Source organism: Poecilia formosa, unplaced genomic scaffold, assembly GCF_000485575.1.
Source record: "Poecilia formosa unplaced genomic scaffold, Poecilia_formosa-5.1.2 Scaffold193, whole genome shotgun sequence".
NCBI lineage: Eukaryota > Metazoa > Chordata > Actinopteri > Cyprinodontiformes > Poeciliidae > Poecilia > Poecilia formosa.
Window position 1 is genome coordinate 660,929 of NW_006800132.1, and position 19,422 is coordinate 680,350.

At 41.5% G+C, this 19,422-nt stretch overlaps 1 protein-coding gene across 9 annotated transcripts in view; it reads right to left on the reverse strand.

Moving 5' to 3' along the window:
* ntng1a (netrin g1a) overlaps positions 1–19,422 on the reverse strand; it is a 155,538-nt gene that overhangs the window by 69,167 nt on the left and 66,949 nt on the right. For all 9 annotated transcript variants that reach the window (XM_016678911.1, XM_016678910.1, XM_016678913.1 and 6 more), the window contains exon 3: positions 15,764–16,407. In XM_016678911.1, coding sequence (XP_016534397.1) covers positions 15,764–16,407 — 644 coding nt within the window. The remainder of the gene's footprint in view (positions 1–15,763; positions 16,408–19,422) is intronic.

The window sequence follows — 19,422 nt, forward strand, 5'->3', positions numbered from 1 at the left end:
TTATTAAGTGTGCAACATATAGACTCCCTGAAATCCTAGAAGGATAAGAGATTATAAAGAACGGACGGATGTTTTTTTGTGAATTGTTTCATGAACAGGTGAATCTCAATAAATTGTAAAGTCAATAAAAACCCCGAAATAGCAATGAACCTGGTTATGACGCAGCTGGACGCTGTGAAATCCCCAACTATGATCTCAGCACAAACACTATTTTGAATATGGGAGCATATTTAGAAAAACACACTTACTTCCAAGATATGGCATAAAATGTGGATTGCATGTTAAGGTGGAGTGATTCATTTCTGAGTCTCTGAGCGGTCCTTTTAGTTTTAATTACCAGGCATGATTTAAGTGTATTATGCATTTTGAGATTCCCACCATCCCTCTCAACCGCTTGGTGAATTCAGGGAAGCGGTGTGACGACGTGGCCGTCTTCAGGGGAATCATTCATTCCAGATAAACCCGCAGCATGTCCGCGGCCTTTACCGCTTTGATCAAGAGAGATCCATAAACTCTGAGGCGCTGGCTTCAGCTGCGGCGGAACAAGTGTCTCCTAATCCTCCTCTGACAAGGTAATCTACTCGTTTAGTCAGAATGCAGACACACACGAGGACTTAGCGCTCAGAAATTGTGTGTATAATTAGGTAACAGTGTCATTTTTCAGCCTCTGACTAATACAGAGTCTGAACCTTTGTGACTAAAGACTTCTTGAACTGTCCCTTATTAGTTTGAAGCATCTGTTATGTTAAAGGATGAGCAGTTATCATGTTATCAATGAGTACGGAATAAAAAATTATCCATTTTTGGTTTCAGACGAAACACAAAAAGATTTAGGCTAAAAAATAAAGTCACAGCAGCTTAGAGATGCATGCAAAAATGACTAATCTCTTCGTTTGTTTTCCTTTTTGGCACTTCTAAAATGCTTTTATTTCTTTTGTTCGGATGGACACCCCTCATATCCCTTCACAGTCGTCAGCATTTTCTCCAGCTTTCTCTTAGATATTTACACATTCAGTGATAAAGCTCGCCTATTCCAAGGGGTGAAGGCTCTGTGACGTCTCTTTTTATCCAGCGACGCTCCAAACTATTTTTCATTTTTCTATTTGCGAACACGTTGGGCTTCAATGACCAGATGCTAAATTGCCAGGTTTTACGCATTCGCCCTAAATTACCCCAGCGGGGATTTCCTAAAGCAATCATCTGCTTGAGTTGCATCAGATTCATTCACACAGTAAAAAAAAACAACAAAAAAAAACAACAAAAAAAAAACAAGACAAACAAACATGGTATTGTTTGTGTGAGGAATATTTAAAAGAAGAAGAAAAAAATGAAATGGTCGGGGATTTATCAAAGCAAAGTACAATACATTTAAGCTGGATTGTCTTGGAAAAAAAAGGGCAATTCAGCAAACACAGATTCAGCAGTAAGAAATCCATCCTTCTTTGATCCCGTCGTTTGTATGTGAGAGCGGTAAGGAGAATGTGGCTTTAAAGGGCTGTGGGGAAAAAAAAATGTTTTAAAAACTGTGGTTTATACACAAAACAACAAACAGGAAGTCAACAATCACATTCACCCTCTTTAGACAAACCGGTTGAATAAAACGCAGTTGCAACCCAAGAGTTTTGTTTTTTTTTTTCTTCAAAAATTAAATGGAAACATAAAAATGTGTTATATTTCCTGCACTGATAAGATTTTTCTTTTTCTTTTGCTTCAACATGCTATTCCAGGAGGATGTAGATTGAAAATAATATTTTCATTTTTATCAGTGTTTCTTCTGGTCTTGACTTGAATCTGAGAGCGAATCTACGGGAGTATTTGGCGTAAAGGGAAGGTTTGCATCGACAAAGAGAAACTGTCAAAAAAAACAAAGAAGCAAACGAAGAAAGAAAAGGCTGGTCAGCATATCTGCTTTTATGCCAATAAAGATTTTATTTTGTTTTTTTTAAATAATTATTGAAATGGGAATAAGTAATTGTTTTTTTAATGACATTTTTTGACAAAATGTAGTTGCACCGTTAGTAGCAGTTACTGCAATGCTTATTTTTTCTAACTTTGTGTATCTGCCAGCCGTCCTACAGTGTCACTGGTCCGACGTGTCTCATGAACACATGAACGCCGTTATGAGAATACCACAGGCTAGTGAAAGCTAGTTTATGAAAACTTCATACAGTCATGTTCTGGTTTCATCCAGCAGTTCTGCGCCACTAAGAAGTTGATAAAAACGAGAAAGATTGAGGCAAATCCCGAAGGAAGCAGAAAGCAATCAATCACTGATCCTACCCTCTTTTACCTGACGAGTTCTTTTGGTTTGGAGTGAAGCCGCACGGTTTAAACGAGATAAAAAAATAATCCCCATTAAATTACGGTGGGAGACATGGGTGCTCTTCAGTGCATGCTTGAAAAAGTTCATTCCAACTTTTATTTCATGACACGTGGAAAAGTGAGATGTCTTAATAGAGATCTGTGAGCCACATCAGCCCTGACCACCGGCAGACTGCCGCTGCCTTTAAGAAGCGATGCCCAAAGCATGACTAAAAACTGTGTCCGCTTTTCCTAATCAAAGTTAATTAAGAGCTTCACCCACTGAATGATTGACTAAACGGTCTGTCCACGTGAAGCATTTCTGCTCTTCCACACAGGAATACACCCTGCGTATGTCTGTTGCCATTGACGACGTGGCGACACGTCTAACGCCGCCAGCAGAGAGATGCAGATAAACCTGCACAGACAGCCGGGGCTTCGAAATTTATTTGAAGACATAGCTAAGTCAGTTACTGTAGGGTAAATGAATATTTAATCTGATTTAGTAAACCTGCTCTCTTATTTAAAAAAAAAAAAAGAAAAAGAAAAGCCTCTAATTTTTTTTTTTTTTTCACGGGAGCTTTTAATTTAAAGTCGACAGTCGAAGAGAACAGTGTGGGGTAAAGGGCAAATGCGTTCAAATCTAAGAGTTTGTGAATATTTTAATAATTTAACAAAGTACTGGGAGAAAATGCTGTGGTCAGATGAGATAAAGACTTGGGGTGTTCCAGATTAACTTCACCTTTCTGTGTTAGGAGGAAGACAAACTGTGTGCGTCCAAAGGATGTGGAGTAAGATGGATGGACTGGTGACCTGTCCAGGGTGTACCCTGCCGTCCGCTCAATGGCCGCTCAAGATAGGCACTACCCCCGTCAACCCTGCACGGATAAAGCAGGCGTGGAGGACGGATGGGGCCGGTGAACGGCGCAGTAATGCGCCCTAGAGTTTTGGACGAGGCCCTTCCAGAATGATAACGATCAAAAGCAAAGACAAAGAACAGGCCAGGAAGTACAGTGAGTCCGTGAAATGACCTGGCAAGTCTCTAAACTTCAGACTTACAGAAAATCTGTAAAGGAGTCTGATATTTTTGAGTCTCCCGTTTGGCAGCCGAGCAACCTGAAGGATTTAGGTCTTAACAGCCCAAATGAGACGCGTGCAAACCTGGTGAGTGATTGTACGAATCACCTTATCATGTTTTGCTTGAGGGTTATATTCTCATTTACCTTAGTGGGATGATAATCAAGATTTTAACTGTTTCTGTAATCTATATTTCTAGATCTGCTCGTGTCTTCCTATTAAACAAAAATATAAACCGTCATGATTCATCCATTGCTTACATCTTTACAAGTAAGCAAACTTACAAAGTCAGCAGGTGGTGAAAAAAAAACACAACTTTTTACTGTACATTTTTTTTTTACAATGTTTTGTCTATAAGCGCCATGGTGACAAAGCTATGACTAACCCTCTCAAATTACAGTGGCAGTACTTTGTATTCAAATCTGTGGTTCCAGAAAACACAATTTAACAAAGAGTGCTTCATTGTTTCGCAATAAAACGGGTTGCAGATTAACAGGAGAGTAATGGAAACACAAACGATGGATCCCAGACGGCTTTTTGATAGTTAATCACACAATGGTTATGAGACAATATTCAATGGATGGCTTTTTTTTCGTCTCAAACTATCACCTTCCACCTTATATTCTGTTTATTCATTTCTTTCTTCACATGCACTGCACAGAGTTATTTCTGCAGCAGGGAATATCTAGGTAATTAGATGGGGGGTGTCGGCTTCTATATTAATTCCACTCAAGCAGCAACACGCCAACAAAATGTGGCTCTACATGGATGCACATTCGGGTAAGATGCTTTGAATTGTAAATGCTTCGTATAAGTAAGCCGTGCGCGGGGGGGAAAAAACAACAAGTATGCTTTAAACATTTAGAAGTCTGGACTTGAAAATGACAATGCAGGGTGGGGCAGGAGATGGAGGAATCAAAATCACATTAAAGCCCTTCTCATGCGAGGGCTTTCTCCCTTTTGATGGCCTGCTCCTGCTCCCGTGCGGCCGGGGGGGTGGAGGGGGGGGGTTGGTTGGTATTGCAAACCTTTTTCGGAGACTCTGTAGTCCCGTCAGCTCTAAATCCAGTGTCCACACTTCGCACAGATCTGATAGCCTTGTGAAGCCGTCTCCTTCCTTCTCGCGCGCACGATCCGAGAGAGCGAAAAGTTTCTGCTCCGACTGATAAAAAAATTCCTTTGAGCTTCTCGAGCTGGCAGACCTCATGCAGGTGTATTGCCGATGGGTTTGAGGCGGGCCGAGGGAGGAGGATCAAAAACTGGGGAGACGGATAGAAGTCAGGAGTGACATTTGATGTGGCTGCTGCTCACACGGAGCATGGAGGGAGACTGCGCTAATAGGAAGGCGGCCGGGGCTGCCGGACTGGTGGAAAAGTTCATGAGAGCTCCGATCCAAGGAAATAAATAAAGATCAATAACAGGTCAGACCCAAAACTCCACATCAGTCACATTAGTCAAGCTCCAATCCTAAAAAGTTAGCTTCTGTAGGTATTTCTTACATCTGGTAGTTGGTTAAGGAGATCTAAGACTTGGGAGGGAGAGGGGGGTTCTGAATGGAAATACACAACTGAACTCGTCTAACACTTGTGCAAAGTTCAACTATTTCAGTCTAGATGTCTATTTAGTTTCCTTTTATATCTACCAATCTGCCTTGATTATATAGTCAAAGTCATCCACAAACAAAAGGCGGGTAGACAAGCAGGAGCCCAATCTAAGAGCTGGACATGCCTTGAAGCTACCCTCCAGTGGCCATTGCAGGAACTGCAGCTTTAAAATGTCTAATCCAGCATACCTTGAGGTTGCTCCCAGGTCGTAACAATGCATCCGAGATGACATTGGGTTCCTGAGAATGGGGCAAGATGAAGTTTGCTGGATCATAACAGAGTTTTGAAAAATGTCCAACAAGTGTGGAACCTTCCAGTTCAGGTTTAACTAACAAAAATAATCAGAGTTCTTACGTTGGTCTAACTCCAATGCCAAACATTTTACAGTTGTGTTTTTACAAAAACAAAAAAAATAAATAGCATGATAGGGATAGCTTTTATGTTAGTGGAAAGCACTTGTAGGTATTTGCTACAGTGTAGAAAATATAAGGAAATATATGGATTTCAGCCTCTTCCGCTAGTAACTTTATGGTCCGTTCACACCAAACACGTTCGATGTGTGTTCACTTTGAATGCAGACTCTTGATTCACACCAAACATGTGTTGAGCGTCAGGCGCATCTGGTTTACATTTAAAGTCTGTGCGGAGGTGCGTGGACGGTGCATCAGATGAGTCAAAATCGCTCCAGCCGCTGATTTCCATTGCCGGCCTATTTGTCGCACGTGTCAAACACTCCAAACGCTTTAAATCACGCCACGCTAGACGCCATGACGTACACGTAGACTTTGAACGTAAATCAGACGCAGGAAACACGTTTGGTGTGAACTCACCATAAGAAACTTACACAAGGTCCCACCAGTTTTATTTCCTGATTTGGTTCAGTTCTAACCAGGAGTTTTGGAAATGTTCCCCACTGCACTTCTCTTCTGAGCTATTTGTGAAAAAGCAAAGACCTACAGGTTAGAACAACAAGTCTTTTTGGCTGTTAGCGCCACATAGTTTATTAGTCCTTATTTACATTACAAATAACTGATATCAAAATTCTTTCTCAGTACAGTTAAAGGCAAACTACAATCTAAACGTTGCCCAGAGTTTAGAAACCTGAAAAATGGAGAATATAAGGTTGAAATGTCTGTATCACAAGGTGCTACAGCAGTAACTTCTCATACAAGCATCGGTGAAAGTGATGCTTGAATTATTTCAGCACATTTATTTCTATGCAGGCTCAGTATCCTGTGTTGGTGATTTGCTGACTCGGTACATTCCTGTTCAGTTTTACCTCCAAAACAACTTTCTATTTTTAAGACAGGACATAAACTTGCAGTGCAGAAGTTTTGCTCGATTCACACGCATTTCTACAACACTCCCATATGGTTTTAGTTATTTACAATCGTCCAGATTGCTATGGTTACAAGGAAGTCAACTCCTTCTGATGTACCTTTCAGACCTCGAAGTCTTACGTTTCAGAAAAGTGCTTCAGCAATTACTTATTCACCTTGAAGCACACTGAAATGTCAGATTTTAAGTTATGACTCAGAGTTTTAATATTTGTATTTTTTTTTTTACTCTTAAATATGATAATAAATGCATCTTAATTCACATCAGCATTTATGCATGAGCCAGACTATAAGTGGAAATGATGGAAATGTGGGAAGCAAAGTGGCGGATTAATGTTAATCAGTTAATGTATCTAGTAATTACAGCCACCTACCACATTTTTAGTCTTACTACCAATAGAGTTTTTCTTTTTCAGGAAGGACCGTCACATGAAATAATAATAATAATAATAATAATAATAATAATAATAATAAAAAACATTGACCATCTTGAGTTTCAGCCTGGCTGACCATTTAAATCCCCCCTCTTCGCTCTTTTTTTTTTTGCTGAACCAACAAAAGGTTGTTGGATCGCTCGGTTGCGAACTAACATGTGGCACGGATGTTAACAGATGGTCCAAGTTATTTGGCACGGTTGCTTTCACCCGTCCCCACAAACGGCGCAGCGGCCTCCCACACAATTCAGCGGACTGATTTTTTTTTTATTTTTTAAAGAAAGAACGAGGCTAAAATGCAGAGCGCAGCAAAAGGTAAATAGATGCTTATGGCTGCACACAGAGAGAGAGCGAGAGAGAGAGAAAGGAGAGGCAGAGTGAGACTAAAGAGGATGGACAAGTGGAATGACTTATTCAAGGAGGAAGTGGGCAGCAAGAAACATGAAATTAGCACAAATAGATTATCTGTCAACCACAGGCGGGCCAGAGAGCAAGCCAAGCAGTGTGAAGGGAGAAGAGGAAGAAGAAAATAGATCGACCTCTTGTTTGTTCCTCCCTTAGGGGAGTTCCAACGGAGACGTTGCTCGCCAAATTGCTGATCTGTATTTGGAGCAGCTGTATCCAAATCACACAAGCTCCCGAACCACACGGTAATTAGAAAAGCGCCAACGAGGACAGCCGCGCAAACAAGAGCAATAAGAGCGCGTAATGCCTTAAAAGGGTTCTGTTTACACGCTGTAAATATAATGCGCTTTGGACCGGCGACAAGCCGAGGACCGTACCAGAACACGTTAAGGGGCCACGGCTCTGATTTTGCCACAGATTCCAGAACAGAAACGTCACAGGAAGATTTGACCGTTTTCATTGAACAGTATGTAATAATTACAGCTTATGGGGCAAAAGGTGAAGCTAAAGCGTAAAGTGTCGATCATGTTTTTTTTTTGTTTTGTTTTTTGTTTTACTTTGCAGTAGGAGTGCTATATTTGCTGCTAGCTTTAAATAAATCTGCTGGTTTGACCTGATTTTACGCATCATGAGACTCGATCCTTTTCTACACGCGATACAAGAGAAAACAATCCAATCCAAGAACCAGTCAGGTACGGTTTTGTGGTTTAGTGTTGCCGTAAATCCATCAAAAAAGTCTTATACTCTGGTATACAGAGACACACAACAGATCAAACCCTGGTATTCTTTGTCAAATCTGACGGGTGTGTGGCTCTTGCGCTGGAGTCAGATTTTGGTTTCCCACTCAAGCAGGTGCAGAGGACACCTGATTGCAAAGTAAAACTCAACTCTGGATTTTTGGTGCTTGTCTGTATTAAAATATTTGTTTCTGAAATTAGTTTTGCACTTCTTCAAAAACTAGAACAAGTCATTTTGGGTGTAACTTTATGAGCTCTTGTTTCGTCAACATTACTGGGGGTTTCCACAAAAGCTCCCTGCACTTTAATCAGGGTTGAAGTCCGGACTTTGACTAGGCAGTGATTTTATTTTTGTGCCTCTGTGGTAGCAACAAGTACATTTGCTGCTGTTCTTCGGATCACTGTCCTGTTGGTTGGGTCTGACCGAGATGTGTGTTAGTGCTGGGAACACTGGGAGAAGGCAGATGAGTTCAGTTCTTTCCAAAGATGGTCTCTTTCATACTATGCTATCACAACATAGTGACAGTTATATATATATATATATATATATATATATATATATATTTTTTTTTTTTAAGTTAGATACCCTAGCTTCAAAGGGAGATTTTCTCGAATGTTGACTTACAGGAAGTTTCAAAGTTTGAAATGTTTTCTCATTGCAGAAATATAGATGCGATTTTATTTCCAAACAGTCTTATAACATTTACCTGCTGCTACCTTCATTTTGGCTTTGATTTCCTTAGTACTTCGTGACTAAAAAATGATTTGGTAATGACCAAATTACTTTTATACCAGCCCGAAGTGTAAAACTATATATGAGATAAGGTGTACTTTCATTTTCCCATAATAGTTTAAGTCTATTATCTCACATCTCTTTATGGTGAAATGTCTTGCAACACTAAATTACAAACCTAAATGTATTTTAGTGGGATTTTTTTATAGTTCATGTTTGTGAAATAAAAGAAAAATGTCGCCTGACTGGTTTTTATCTAAACCACGCGTTTGTTTTCGCTCCTCTTTACTTTGATGCACCCCACTAAAATCCGGCGCAACTAATTGCCCTCGTGGCTGCATTGCGACAAAAAAGATGTTCTTTCATTTAATCAAAAACCGTTATCTGACACACGGTGTGTCGAACGAAGTCAAAATCGAAAGTTGCCCAAAATGAGCTGGGAGGCGGAGATCTTAATCAACTTTTAGGGAAGAAAGTATAAAGAAGTGACGCAACGCTTCAGTCACTGTTGGGTTTCCAAATTGCTAATCCACCAGCAGTGTAAATGTGCGAACCATCAGCGCAGCCATGAAACTGTTCCCACAGCCAGCAGAGAGAGAGAGAAAGAGAGAGAGAGAGAGAGGGAGAGAGAGAGTGCTAAGGAAGCTAAACTCAACCAGAGTGATGAACAAACACAATGCAGTAAATCTGCAAACTAGAGATACAGAAGAAATCCACAATGTAACATTTACATCATCTTTCCGGTACTGACCGGGAAAAAAAAAAGTTTTAAAACTAGCAAACGTGTTCGGTTTTTTTTAGAGGGGGATTAATGGGGTTTGTTACTTTTTAATGCTGAGTTTTGTCTCCCCGGGGGTCGGACAGGAAGGGGGGGAGGTCTTTCTTGTCTCAAGACACGAGGAGAGGAGAAATGAAGCGAGACGAGGAGGGTGGACAGAGAAACCCAAAGCCCGAAAGAGATCCTTTAGCAGCCTGGATCTCCTCCAGCTTTAATTACACCATATTGATCACAGGCAAGACGAAGAGGGAAGGAGGAGTGTGAAGAGCCAGAGAGAGAGAGAGAGCAGGTGAAACTGCAGACTGCAGTTACTGTAAAGCTTTAAAAAAAAGAGCCAGAGCAATTATTCCAGTCATTCAGCAGATTATTAGAAAATCGTCTCGTGGACCCTCCAAGCTCTCCGTCTCTCTCTCTCTCTCTCTCCACCTGCCTATTTAGTGCCGCTGATACATTGAAACAACCAGGGTGTCGGATTCAGTTAACTCACCAGCTACATTGTTTGCATCCAGCTTCCAGCTCCACAGCCAGTTTAATTTAAAATTCTGGGAATCAATTTTTTATTTATTTTTTTATCCTTAGAGCCTTCGGTTTGGTCTTTGCTTGTAATCGTCCAAAACCCGAGCGGTCAGCTCTGACACTTCTGGCTTTCATGCAACAATTTCAGCTTACATTAACATATCTGAAACATGTATGTCATTTTCTTGTGCCACATTTGTACAAAATTCAAAAGTGTTATATCAAAATATAATCTTTGTAATACCTTACAAAAACAGAAATGTCTACAAAGTACTCCTACAGAGCCATCCACAAGGTTGTAAATTTTTTTTTTTTTTAAGTTTTTGTACGTCTGGATCTTTCAGGGTTAAATGGCAACAATAATTGCCATCAAGTGTTACCAAAAAGTTGCGATGAACCTTTAACATCGCCGTGGAAACACATTATTTCAGCGACTGTAGAGTTCTCAAATGTGGACAGTCTAGTTAAAGCAACTCAACTAGACCAAATCTGGGCTTTACCAGCCCAATCATTTAGAGGTGGACTTCCTGGTTTGTTTCGGATCGTTGTGCAGCACAGAGCCTTCACCTGATTGTCAGACAGTCTCCCCCCAGATTGTTCTAGTAGAGAGCAATTTCCATGTTTCCATCAATAACGACTCATCAATGTTGTGAAACATCAAACTAACAATATTTGACCTGATAATAATCTATTTTTTAAGAGTTGTTAATTTTACAGCAGATGTAGCGGGACGGATATCTTCTATATAAAGTTCTTCATTTGTCTCGTCTACTTTCTCTCCATCAAGACTTTTATTTTTTTGTAAATGTGAGACAGGGTTTTTTCAGCAGCAGTGTTTACCTTAGAAACCTTTTCCACGGATCCCGTTTTCTGCTATAGCCTATTTCTTATTATTGAACCATAAACGCTGACCGAGTCATCTACTTGCTCTTTGAGTCTTTTTTTTTTGTATGTCAGCCACTTCTGGAAAGTTTCTCTCCTTCTTCGTTTGTGTGAATATTGGCTCTCGGTCGCTGGAGTCCCAAAGCTGTAGAAATAGCTTTGTCATGGTTCCCAGACTGATTCCCATCTGCTCATGAGTTTGTTTAGATTTAAACTGAAGAGTCTGAAAGCAGGTTATATCTCGGCGTCTCGGTAGCAGGTCTAAGCTAAGGTCCCTCATGCCTGGAGCGGATTTAGCATCCCGGACCACCACATATGCAGGTATGTGCCGGTAAAGTCCGCTTCTCGGAGGCTCAACATGCACAAGTGGTAGTTAAATGTCAAATATGCCAAATATGGGGAAGCTGTTCATGTCTTTACTGTAACCTACAAAGAGCTGCGTTTCCATCACAAACGCACGGAAAACTTAGTGGATATTTCGCAAAAACACAATTTCGCAATTGCTGTGTTTCCACTGAATAAGAAACAAAATGAAAATCACACGTGACTAATTTTATTAAAAAAAAAAAAAAAAACATGCTGCGCCATCGTTCCCCTATAACTTCCTGTCGACTTTTCCGCCGGTGGAGACATCCATTTGTCGATCACTTGACTGGTGTGATCAGAGAAAAGAGATTTGTTCGCAGTTTTGCGAAATACACCAATTTCGAGAGAGCTGAAACATTTTTCCTCGTGTGAAAAACGTTTTATCGACAGACGAAAGTTTTTTCGAAATTGCTGTATTTCCATTTAGCAAATTTATTTTCGTAATTTCAACTGCCATCATTTCACGATCAATGGAAACACGGCTACTGGCTGCAGGTCTTCGGGAAACAGGTTGGCTTTCTTTGGGAAAAAAAAATTGATTGCACAGCGATTTATAACATGGACTTGTGTTAAATTTTTTTTTTTAACTCAAACTAGTGCACCAAATTTATTCACTTTACATCTCGAAATGGTATAATTACGAACAACCCATGAGTTTTGAATAAACTTCAAAACCTATTTTAACTGACTTCCTGTTGTGAGTCAACTAAAATGATTGATTCTTATTGTCTTGACACTAATCAGGGCTCAGACAGACAGATGATTTATTTTTTACATAGAATCTGGTTTGATTTTAAGAACCTAAATCAAATTTAAAAAATGATCATTTGAAAAATAGTTTGTGTCAAGTTGTCAAAAGAATAGCTTTTTTTTTGCTGTATATACAATAAATGGAGTAGAAATACATTTGGAGAAACTTTTGCTTCATGTTTCTGTTCTGCGTTGACCTACTTTGGCAAAAAAAAACACAGGCTTTGTTTCCCAGAACATTGTGAAAAAGGTCGAAAACCTGCAAGCTCCTCCAAACCGCACTTCCCTCAGCGCCCGCTCACACTCCTGATCCACGCGGATGCAGGTTGAGTCCGGCACATGGATGCGGTCCAGATCCAACCTCAGCGGCCCGCGAAATCTCTCGCGGAGAACTGTATTCCGGGGTTAAGGAGCTTACGTTTGATACTCGACGTGCAGAGAAAGGCGTTGAGCTGTGATTTGCCTCGGGAAGGGGAAGGGGCGGTTGGAGAGAGGGGGAACGAAGCCTCTCTGTGTTGAATGTGCCTCATTATTGCTGAACTGTGCGTTACCTTTGGTAAACAGTGGGAAGCGTTTCTCAGGCGAGCCTTGCTCCAAAGGCAGCGGGGCCGGTAAACGACCGCGGGCCTCCGACGCCACAAAACTCATCGCTCAAGCCCGAAAAACCCCGCAGGGATGTAAGAGTTTGATCATGATTATTCGGAAAGAATAAATAATCTGTGCTTTCGGCAACCCCGTTCATCTCTTTTGTTGGTAAATTCCCACACCCTCGCAGTTATTTTTGTTGAATGACCTTCTCAATCACCGGAAAAGTCATAAATTCAATTTCTGAGCGTGGCATTCATTATCATAGCCCTATTTTTTTGTGCTCAGGGGTACGTCCCTATTTAGTGAGCGCAAAGTAGAGGTGTGGAGTGGTTGTACTTGAAATAATGACATGTTAGGGAAATCAATAAATTAGAGGTTAATTAAAAGCCTTTAAGGCGTTTGGCAATATAAATGTAAATAATGTCCCAGCAGCAGAGACATTATTGCAGTAAAACTGTGCATTAAACACTGGAAGAGTGACGTCGTTGCACAAGGCCTTATAGAGAACACACACCATGTAACTATGACCATGAACCCAAAGTGACTGGCTGGACAAGGAGAGTGCTATCAGAGAAACAACCAATTAACCTGGGAATGGGAACCCACCATGAAACATGGTGGTGGTGGAATCATGGTGTGGGAAAGATGAATATAGCCAAACACAAGGCCTCCAGGAAGACAACAACTCTAACTATGCAGCTACTGGCTTTTGCATTTCTACGAAATTCAACTTGATTCTCATCCCCCTTCAGTGCTCCGTCTGGGATTTCTCCCATTGAGCTGAATTTCTCCAGCAGAATTTCAGCCGGACCAATCAGCAAACANGGATTTCTCCCATTGAGCTGAATTTCTCCAGCAGAATTTCAGCCGGACCAATCAGCAAACAAGAGGAGAAGTTGTGAATGATGACGTTGATTTTCCGCGCTGGTTTAGAATTGTAGTCCGCCTGTAGTTTTACCAACGGAGGAAGTGAACAAGGAGATGAACGAAGCCGTTCAGTTCGTGTTGGCCGAACTTCCACATATTGAATTAACATGAACAGCTGCCTTCTCTTTTCGCAGTGGAGGATGTTTGTTTACAGCACAGGAAGTTTCTAGTAAGCTTCATCGCGTCAAAATGGTGCATTGCATATGTCACGGCCAAACGTTAGCAGATGGGTAAAATTTTAAACTTCCACAGTCCGGACTCTCTGCACTAAGCAAAGCGTAGAACAAAGGACTGTTTTTCTTCCAGGCTAGATTGCAGCGGAGTTAAACTGACCCAGTCAAAGCTCAGGGCTACTTGAAGCTTAGTGCCTGTGTTACTTCTTGGTAATAACTGAATAAAAATCACTTTTAAGTGTTTCATTTGTGAAGAAAAAGAAATCAAAAACTATGTATCACTTTTCCTTCTATTTGTCAATTATGTGCTGCTTCGTGTTTACAGAGCCTATTATATCCATAAAGCCCAACAAAATGCACCGACGCAATCAGAAAAAGTTCAAGAGGCGTGCAGACTTTGCAAGGCAGCATGCATACGTGGGATCAACTCTTACTTGTTGTGCCTAAACCAGACATTTCCATTAGTCATCATCCCACCCGAGGTTTTCACTGCGGCACCACCCCGGACTGGCAACCTGATTCCGACACTTTGGCCCGTTCCCTTGAATCGTTGTGACGTTCCGCCACGCTCCGCGTCCTCACGCTGCGAGTTTCTCATGTGTGAGAAGTAAAACGAGGGTAATTAAATCTTCATCTCTCTAACCCCTCCCCGACTGCATCTGTTGAACTGAGATGCCACGCTGTGTAAAAACAGATCCGCGCCCCGAGACTCCCATGAGAGCACCGAGGAGCCTGGGAAGCCGTCGTCGGCCTCTCTGCAAACAGCATAATGGCGTCTTGTTGTCATGTCATGTGACCCTCTGCGGAATCATTAAATCAGGCGCTAATTACGGCGCGCGCGGCGCCCTGACGGTTGAAACTTCACATCTGATGTGTTTCGCGCACCTAACAGGCAGCTGAGTGAGTTTGTTGTCCGAGGTGGAGTGCTTCAGCAAACCGTAAGCAGTTCGCTTGATTAAGGCACGCAGACATCTTGTGAACGCTGCACAACGTAATGGATTCCCTGCCTAATTGGAAAGAATGGTGAACAGTCGACACATTCTTTTTTACCCCCTCACAACTGGGCAACTTCTCGATAGTTTGAGGGGGAAAAAACAAACCACATGAATATCTTTCAAGCAATTATTCCTCCTCGTCAACCCTAAAAACATTAATGGCTCCTACTGTGTCATAAAATAAATAATTTTTTTTTTTTTTTTTGCTATTTTGTCATCAAAATCTTTCAGCTCATCATATACATTTTAATATTAGACAATTATCATCTGAATATACACAAAAAGGAGTTTCTAAACATCAATTTCATTTATTAGGAAAAACAGCATCCACCTAAAGCCTGGACCGGGGGAAAGTGTTAAGGTTTTACTTAATTTATTACTGCTAAGAAACCACTTTAGTAGAACTATGACAACATGAAGTAAGTGAAAAGATCTCAGAAAGCAACACATTATTCACCAACCTAAAGAACTTCAAGAACAGACATTAAGTTTTTGACGGCTATCCGTCTGGAAAGGCGTGGAAAGCCATTCCTGAGATCCAGATGTAGCGCAGTTAGAGCCACTGTCCACTAAAGGAGAGAACATTGAATGGCGGCAAACCTTATCAGAAGCAACCAGCAGTCAAACAAAATGAACCCAATGCATAGAGGACGCCTGCAGGGGGTCACAGAAGAACGTAGAACAACAACTTCGACACTGCAGGCTTCATCGGCCTCACTTAACTCCTGTGGTTATGATATAAAAATAATCCTTTGGAAAATTGCAAGTCCAAAACTCCCACTGAGAAAGCAGAAGACAAGTTTCACATTCACCAAAGATATCCCACTGACTCCCAAGAGTTTTGGAAAAAAAATTAAATAAAATCTGAAGACTGGTAAGTCAAAAGTGCAACTTTGTAGACGACATTTGTAAAACCGACAGCATCTGAGAGAGAGAACGTCATACCAAACAGTTGCCGTTTCACAAAACACCAGATTGCTCTGGGTTGCTTCTTTTGCTTGACGCATTAAATCATCTTGAGAAAACAATATTTTGTACTGTAGGAATTGTATGATGTGAAAATGTAAATGGGACAACAGAAAGCTAAAGCAGAAGAAATTTGAAAGAGAATAGATAGAACAGTACTTCTCCCGGTTGACTGTCATCGGAGCGTTTCTTACCTGCCCTGGACTTTGATGTCAGAAATGGCGTAGAAGTATCTTGACAGGTTGCTCTCGTCCACCATGGTGGCCCCGGTGGCAGGCCGAAGCAGCCGGATCCTCAGGTCCGTGATGGTGAAGAAATCCCGCAGGTTCTTGGTGGTGTCCAGCTGACCGTAAAGCGAGGCCATGTTGTGCAGTCTGGGCCCAGCAAACAGTGCAAACCGGTCCTTGATCTCGAAGCGTACAGTTTTGTCATACTTCCACACGTACCCTCGGGAGTAATCCTCCGTGCAGATGATGTCCAGCAGGGTGTGCTGGGAGAGGTCCTGCACTGTTTTGGGCTCCATGGTGAAGGCGTCCAGGCAGTCGGTGGCGTAAAACTGGTAGGGTTGCCAGGTTCGGCCGTAGTCCAGAGATTTCTCCAGGACCATCTGCTCTGGCCGGCCCGACTCAAACGTGATGACGATGTCATCGGTCAGCTCGATGGTTTTGTTCCAGGACAACGTGATGTTGACCAAAAGGGCTTTTGGGTACTTCTTCCAAGTTGTGGACTGCCAGAAGGTTGTGGGGTTGCGACCCTCGATGTCAAACATCAGCTGCGGAGGGTGCGCCAGTTCCTCGGTGCTGGCGTCGCATTCGTTGTTGCACATGTACGGATTCTCCTGCGAATGACAGAAAACGGACAGGAGATGAGAAAAACCACAGCAAAGCCGAAAGGTGTGCTGAAAAGTAGTGCGCTTGTTTTCATTCTTGAAATTCTTGCGCAAATGTCTTAGTACACTTGGAATAAGACAAAACCAACTTACAAGCAACTTTACAGCAAGATATAGGAGCTTGTTTTAAGTCAATAATAAGCACCAGCTCCACTGTCAGATTATTTCAGTAATAACAAGATGATTTCTATGTTATAAGTGAAAAAATATGCCTGTTGAACAAGTACTTTTTCATCAATATTAAGGAATTATTGACTAATTATTGACTCACATATTGCTGAACCTTTACTTCTGAGATGGTTTCTGACTTATTTCAAGTGTACTAAGACATTTGCACTAGACATTAGACCAAAAAATATTCAGTAAATTTCTTTTTGTTTTTGCAGATCAGGAAGGAATTTCACCTTATTTCACGCTTATTCACATCCCAATAAAAATACATTGGCGATAGTAATCCAAGGCGATAAATTGACCCACGGACGATGTTATTTAATCCAGAAATTCTTAGTTCTTTATATAAAAAGAAATCTCATCGACCTACTTGTGCGAAATACATCCTTGCGTTGTTTGTCGCTCAAGCCCGAATTAGACTCGCGGATCACAGAGTTTATCCCCGAGCTTTAATTCATCAAGCACTTTGCTGGAAAGAGGTCTTTCTGAAAACATTTGTCCAATTCACCACAAATCATTACAAGGCAATGTTCTCTCCTCTCGCTCCCTGGGGGCTTGAACTAGCTGTTAGGAGGAGACAGCACTCCTCCAAGAGGACCTTTCAAGTGCTACAAGCTCCAATTTATCAGGACAAGATAATCCACTACTTGATTAGGTGGGAGATGTCACCCTGTGCGTGTGAGGGTGTGTGTGCGTGTACGTGTGTGTGTGTGTGTGTGTGTCTGTGTGTGTGTGTGTGTGTGTGTGTGTCTGCCTGTGTGGAAGTGAGTGCGGCGACATGGTGAGGAAACAGCGAGAGCAGCTAGACTCTGATGTAAGACGGTGTAATGAAGCAGCGAGGCAGAGATTGAGTAAGTTAGCGGGAAAAACAGCTCCATTCGGCTAATAAGCTTCGCAAGTTTTTCCCTCGTCCTCCAAGGCAAGGTGACAATGAAACAGGGTTCTGTCAGGCCCTCTGACTGTCGGAGGGGCCCCCCATTAATATCCTGTCTGAAACGTCCCCTGCAGGTTTCCCTAAGCACCGGACAGCGGCGGCGCTCGGAGGAGACAATTGAAGGTGGGGGTAAGCGGTGAAAAATTCCAATCCGGGTTCCCGGTGTTACCGTCTCGTGGCATGAGGTTAGGTGTGCCATTAACGGCGGCATCTGGCGTAGCTTAAAATACACAGACAGATGCATAATAACTCATAGGCGACAGTTATGTGTGCTTAGAGGCAGTAGGCACTCCCTAAGAAATGCCACTTGCTATGCGTTGTGGGTGTCTGTGAAGGAGGGAATATGGATTCATGGAGGCACACCTTGTCAGAGCTTTATGGATGTAGAAGGAGGGATGAGAGCGTGTTGGTTAATTCATGTTGGTTGCGAGCTCTGCAGAGGTCTTCGTCTCAGCAAACATTGCGTATCCACCTATTATATTCAAGCTATTCTTCTTAGTGTTACAAAGAAAACCAGATAAATGTGAATGTTACATTTGTTCTTACGTTCCCTAAGCCTTGGTATTCCTAAAGATAACCTACAGCTGCAAAGAATAGTTTCACTGTCTTTAAGGCCACACCTCAAATCAAATGACCACATCACCGACTTCACCACTGCTCCTCTGCTTCAGCTAAACTACCCACAATGCTGCGCTGCATCATTTTCACTGTCACATGACCAAACAAATGTCACATGACCAAACAAATGTCACATGACCAATCTCCTCCATCCAGAAACAAACGGCAGCAAGATGGAAATAAAAATCGGTTGTTAATATCGGGGCGTTTTTATTTATCAGACTGGTACCGATATCAACAATATATTTTGCATCCTTCATTTTTTTTTTTTTTTTTTTTTTTTGCAATATTCTGCAAACTTCTCACTGTAGTTTGCTAGAATTTTGCAAATTCCCACTTGGCGAACTTTAATAACCGTTTGGAGACAGAAGATTGGGTCTTTGACTGCTACTTTGTGAGTAATTTAAGACTAAAATGGATCATTGTCCATTTAGACGCACTCTTACTCAACCTTCTCCGTCCTGGCTGATGTCACGAGATCTTGCTTCAGTCTCTCTACATAATGTTCTCTCCTTATGATGCCATTTATGCTTTGAAGTGCACCAGTCCCTCCTCCAGCAAAATAGCTCCACATTATGATGCTCGGATTCCTGTTTTGCATGTTGCAAAAACATTATCGTATTATTCTGCCCTTTTGGCAAATATATGGAATTTTGTTAGTCCTGTGTGATTACAAGAATTCTAAATATTCTTTTTCTTTTATATTTTTGAGCTCTAATTCCTGTGTTGTGGACAGATGGATGGCTTTCTTAGTAACCCATGATTAAAGGTATTCTTTAAATCCACTCTTTAATAGCTTTACGGTTAGATATTGGGCTATTAAAGGCACTTTTTGGATTAAAATCCTGACCCCAATGAATCGAACCCATAACCTTGTTGTAGTAAATGAACCCAGGCTTTGACAGGTCCATATTTAACTCTGGAACTGGATTAAAAAATAACTCAAAGCGGGTTGTTTATAACAGATCTTAAAGAGGAACAACATCCTATGCATTTCATATTCTGCATTGAAGTTCTACACATTCAAAAAGACCGTAGCAACTTTTCATAAGTTCTTTACAGCACAGATTTCATGACATATGAAATAAGACGTCTGTTGTTTTACTGCTTTTATATTTTTGTGTGTATTTGTTGCAGCTCCTGCGCTACTTAATGAATATGAATGATGTTGATGCTTATGACTTTATGCGATAAAGAATAGGACAGCTTGTGTGTGCGTGTGTGTGTGTGCGCACTTGTGT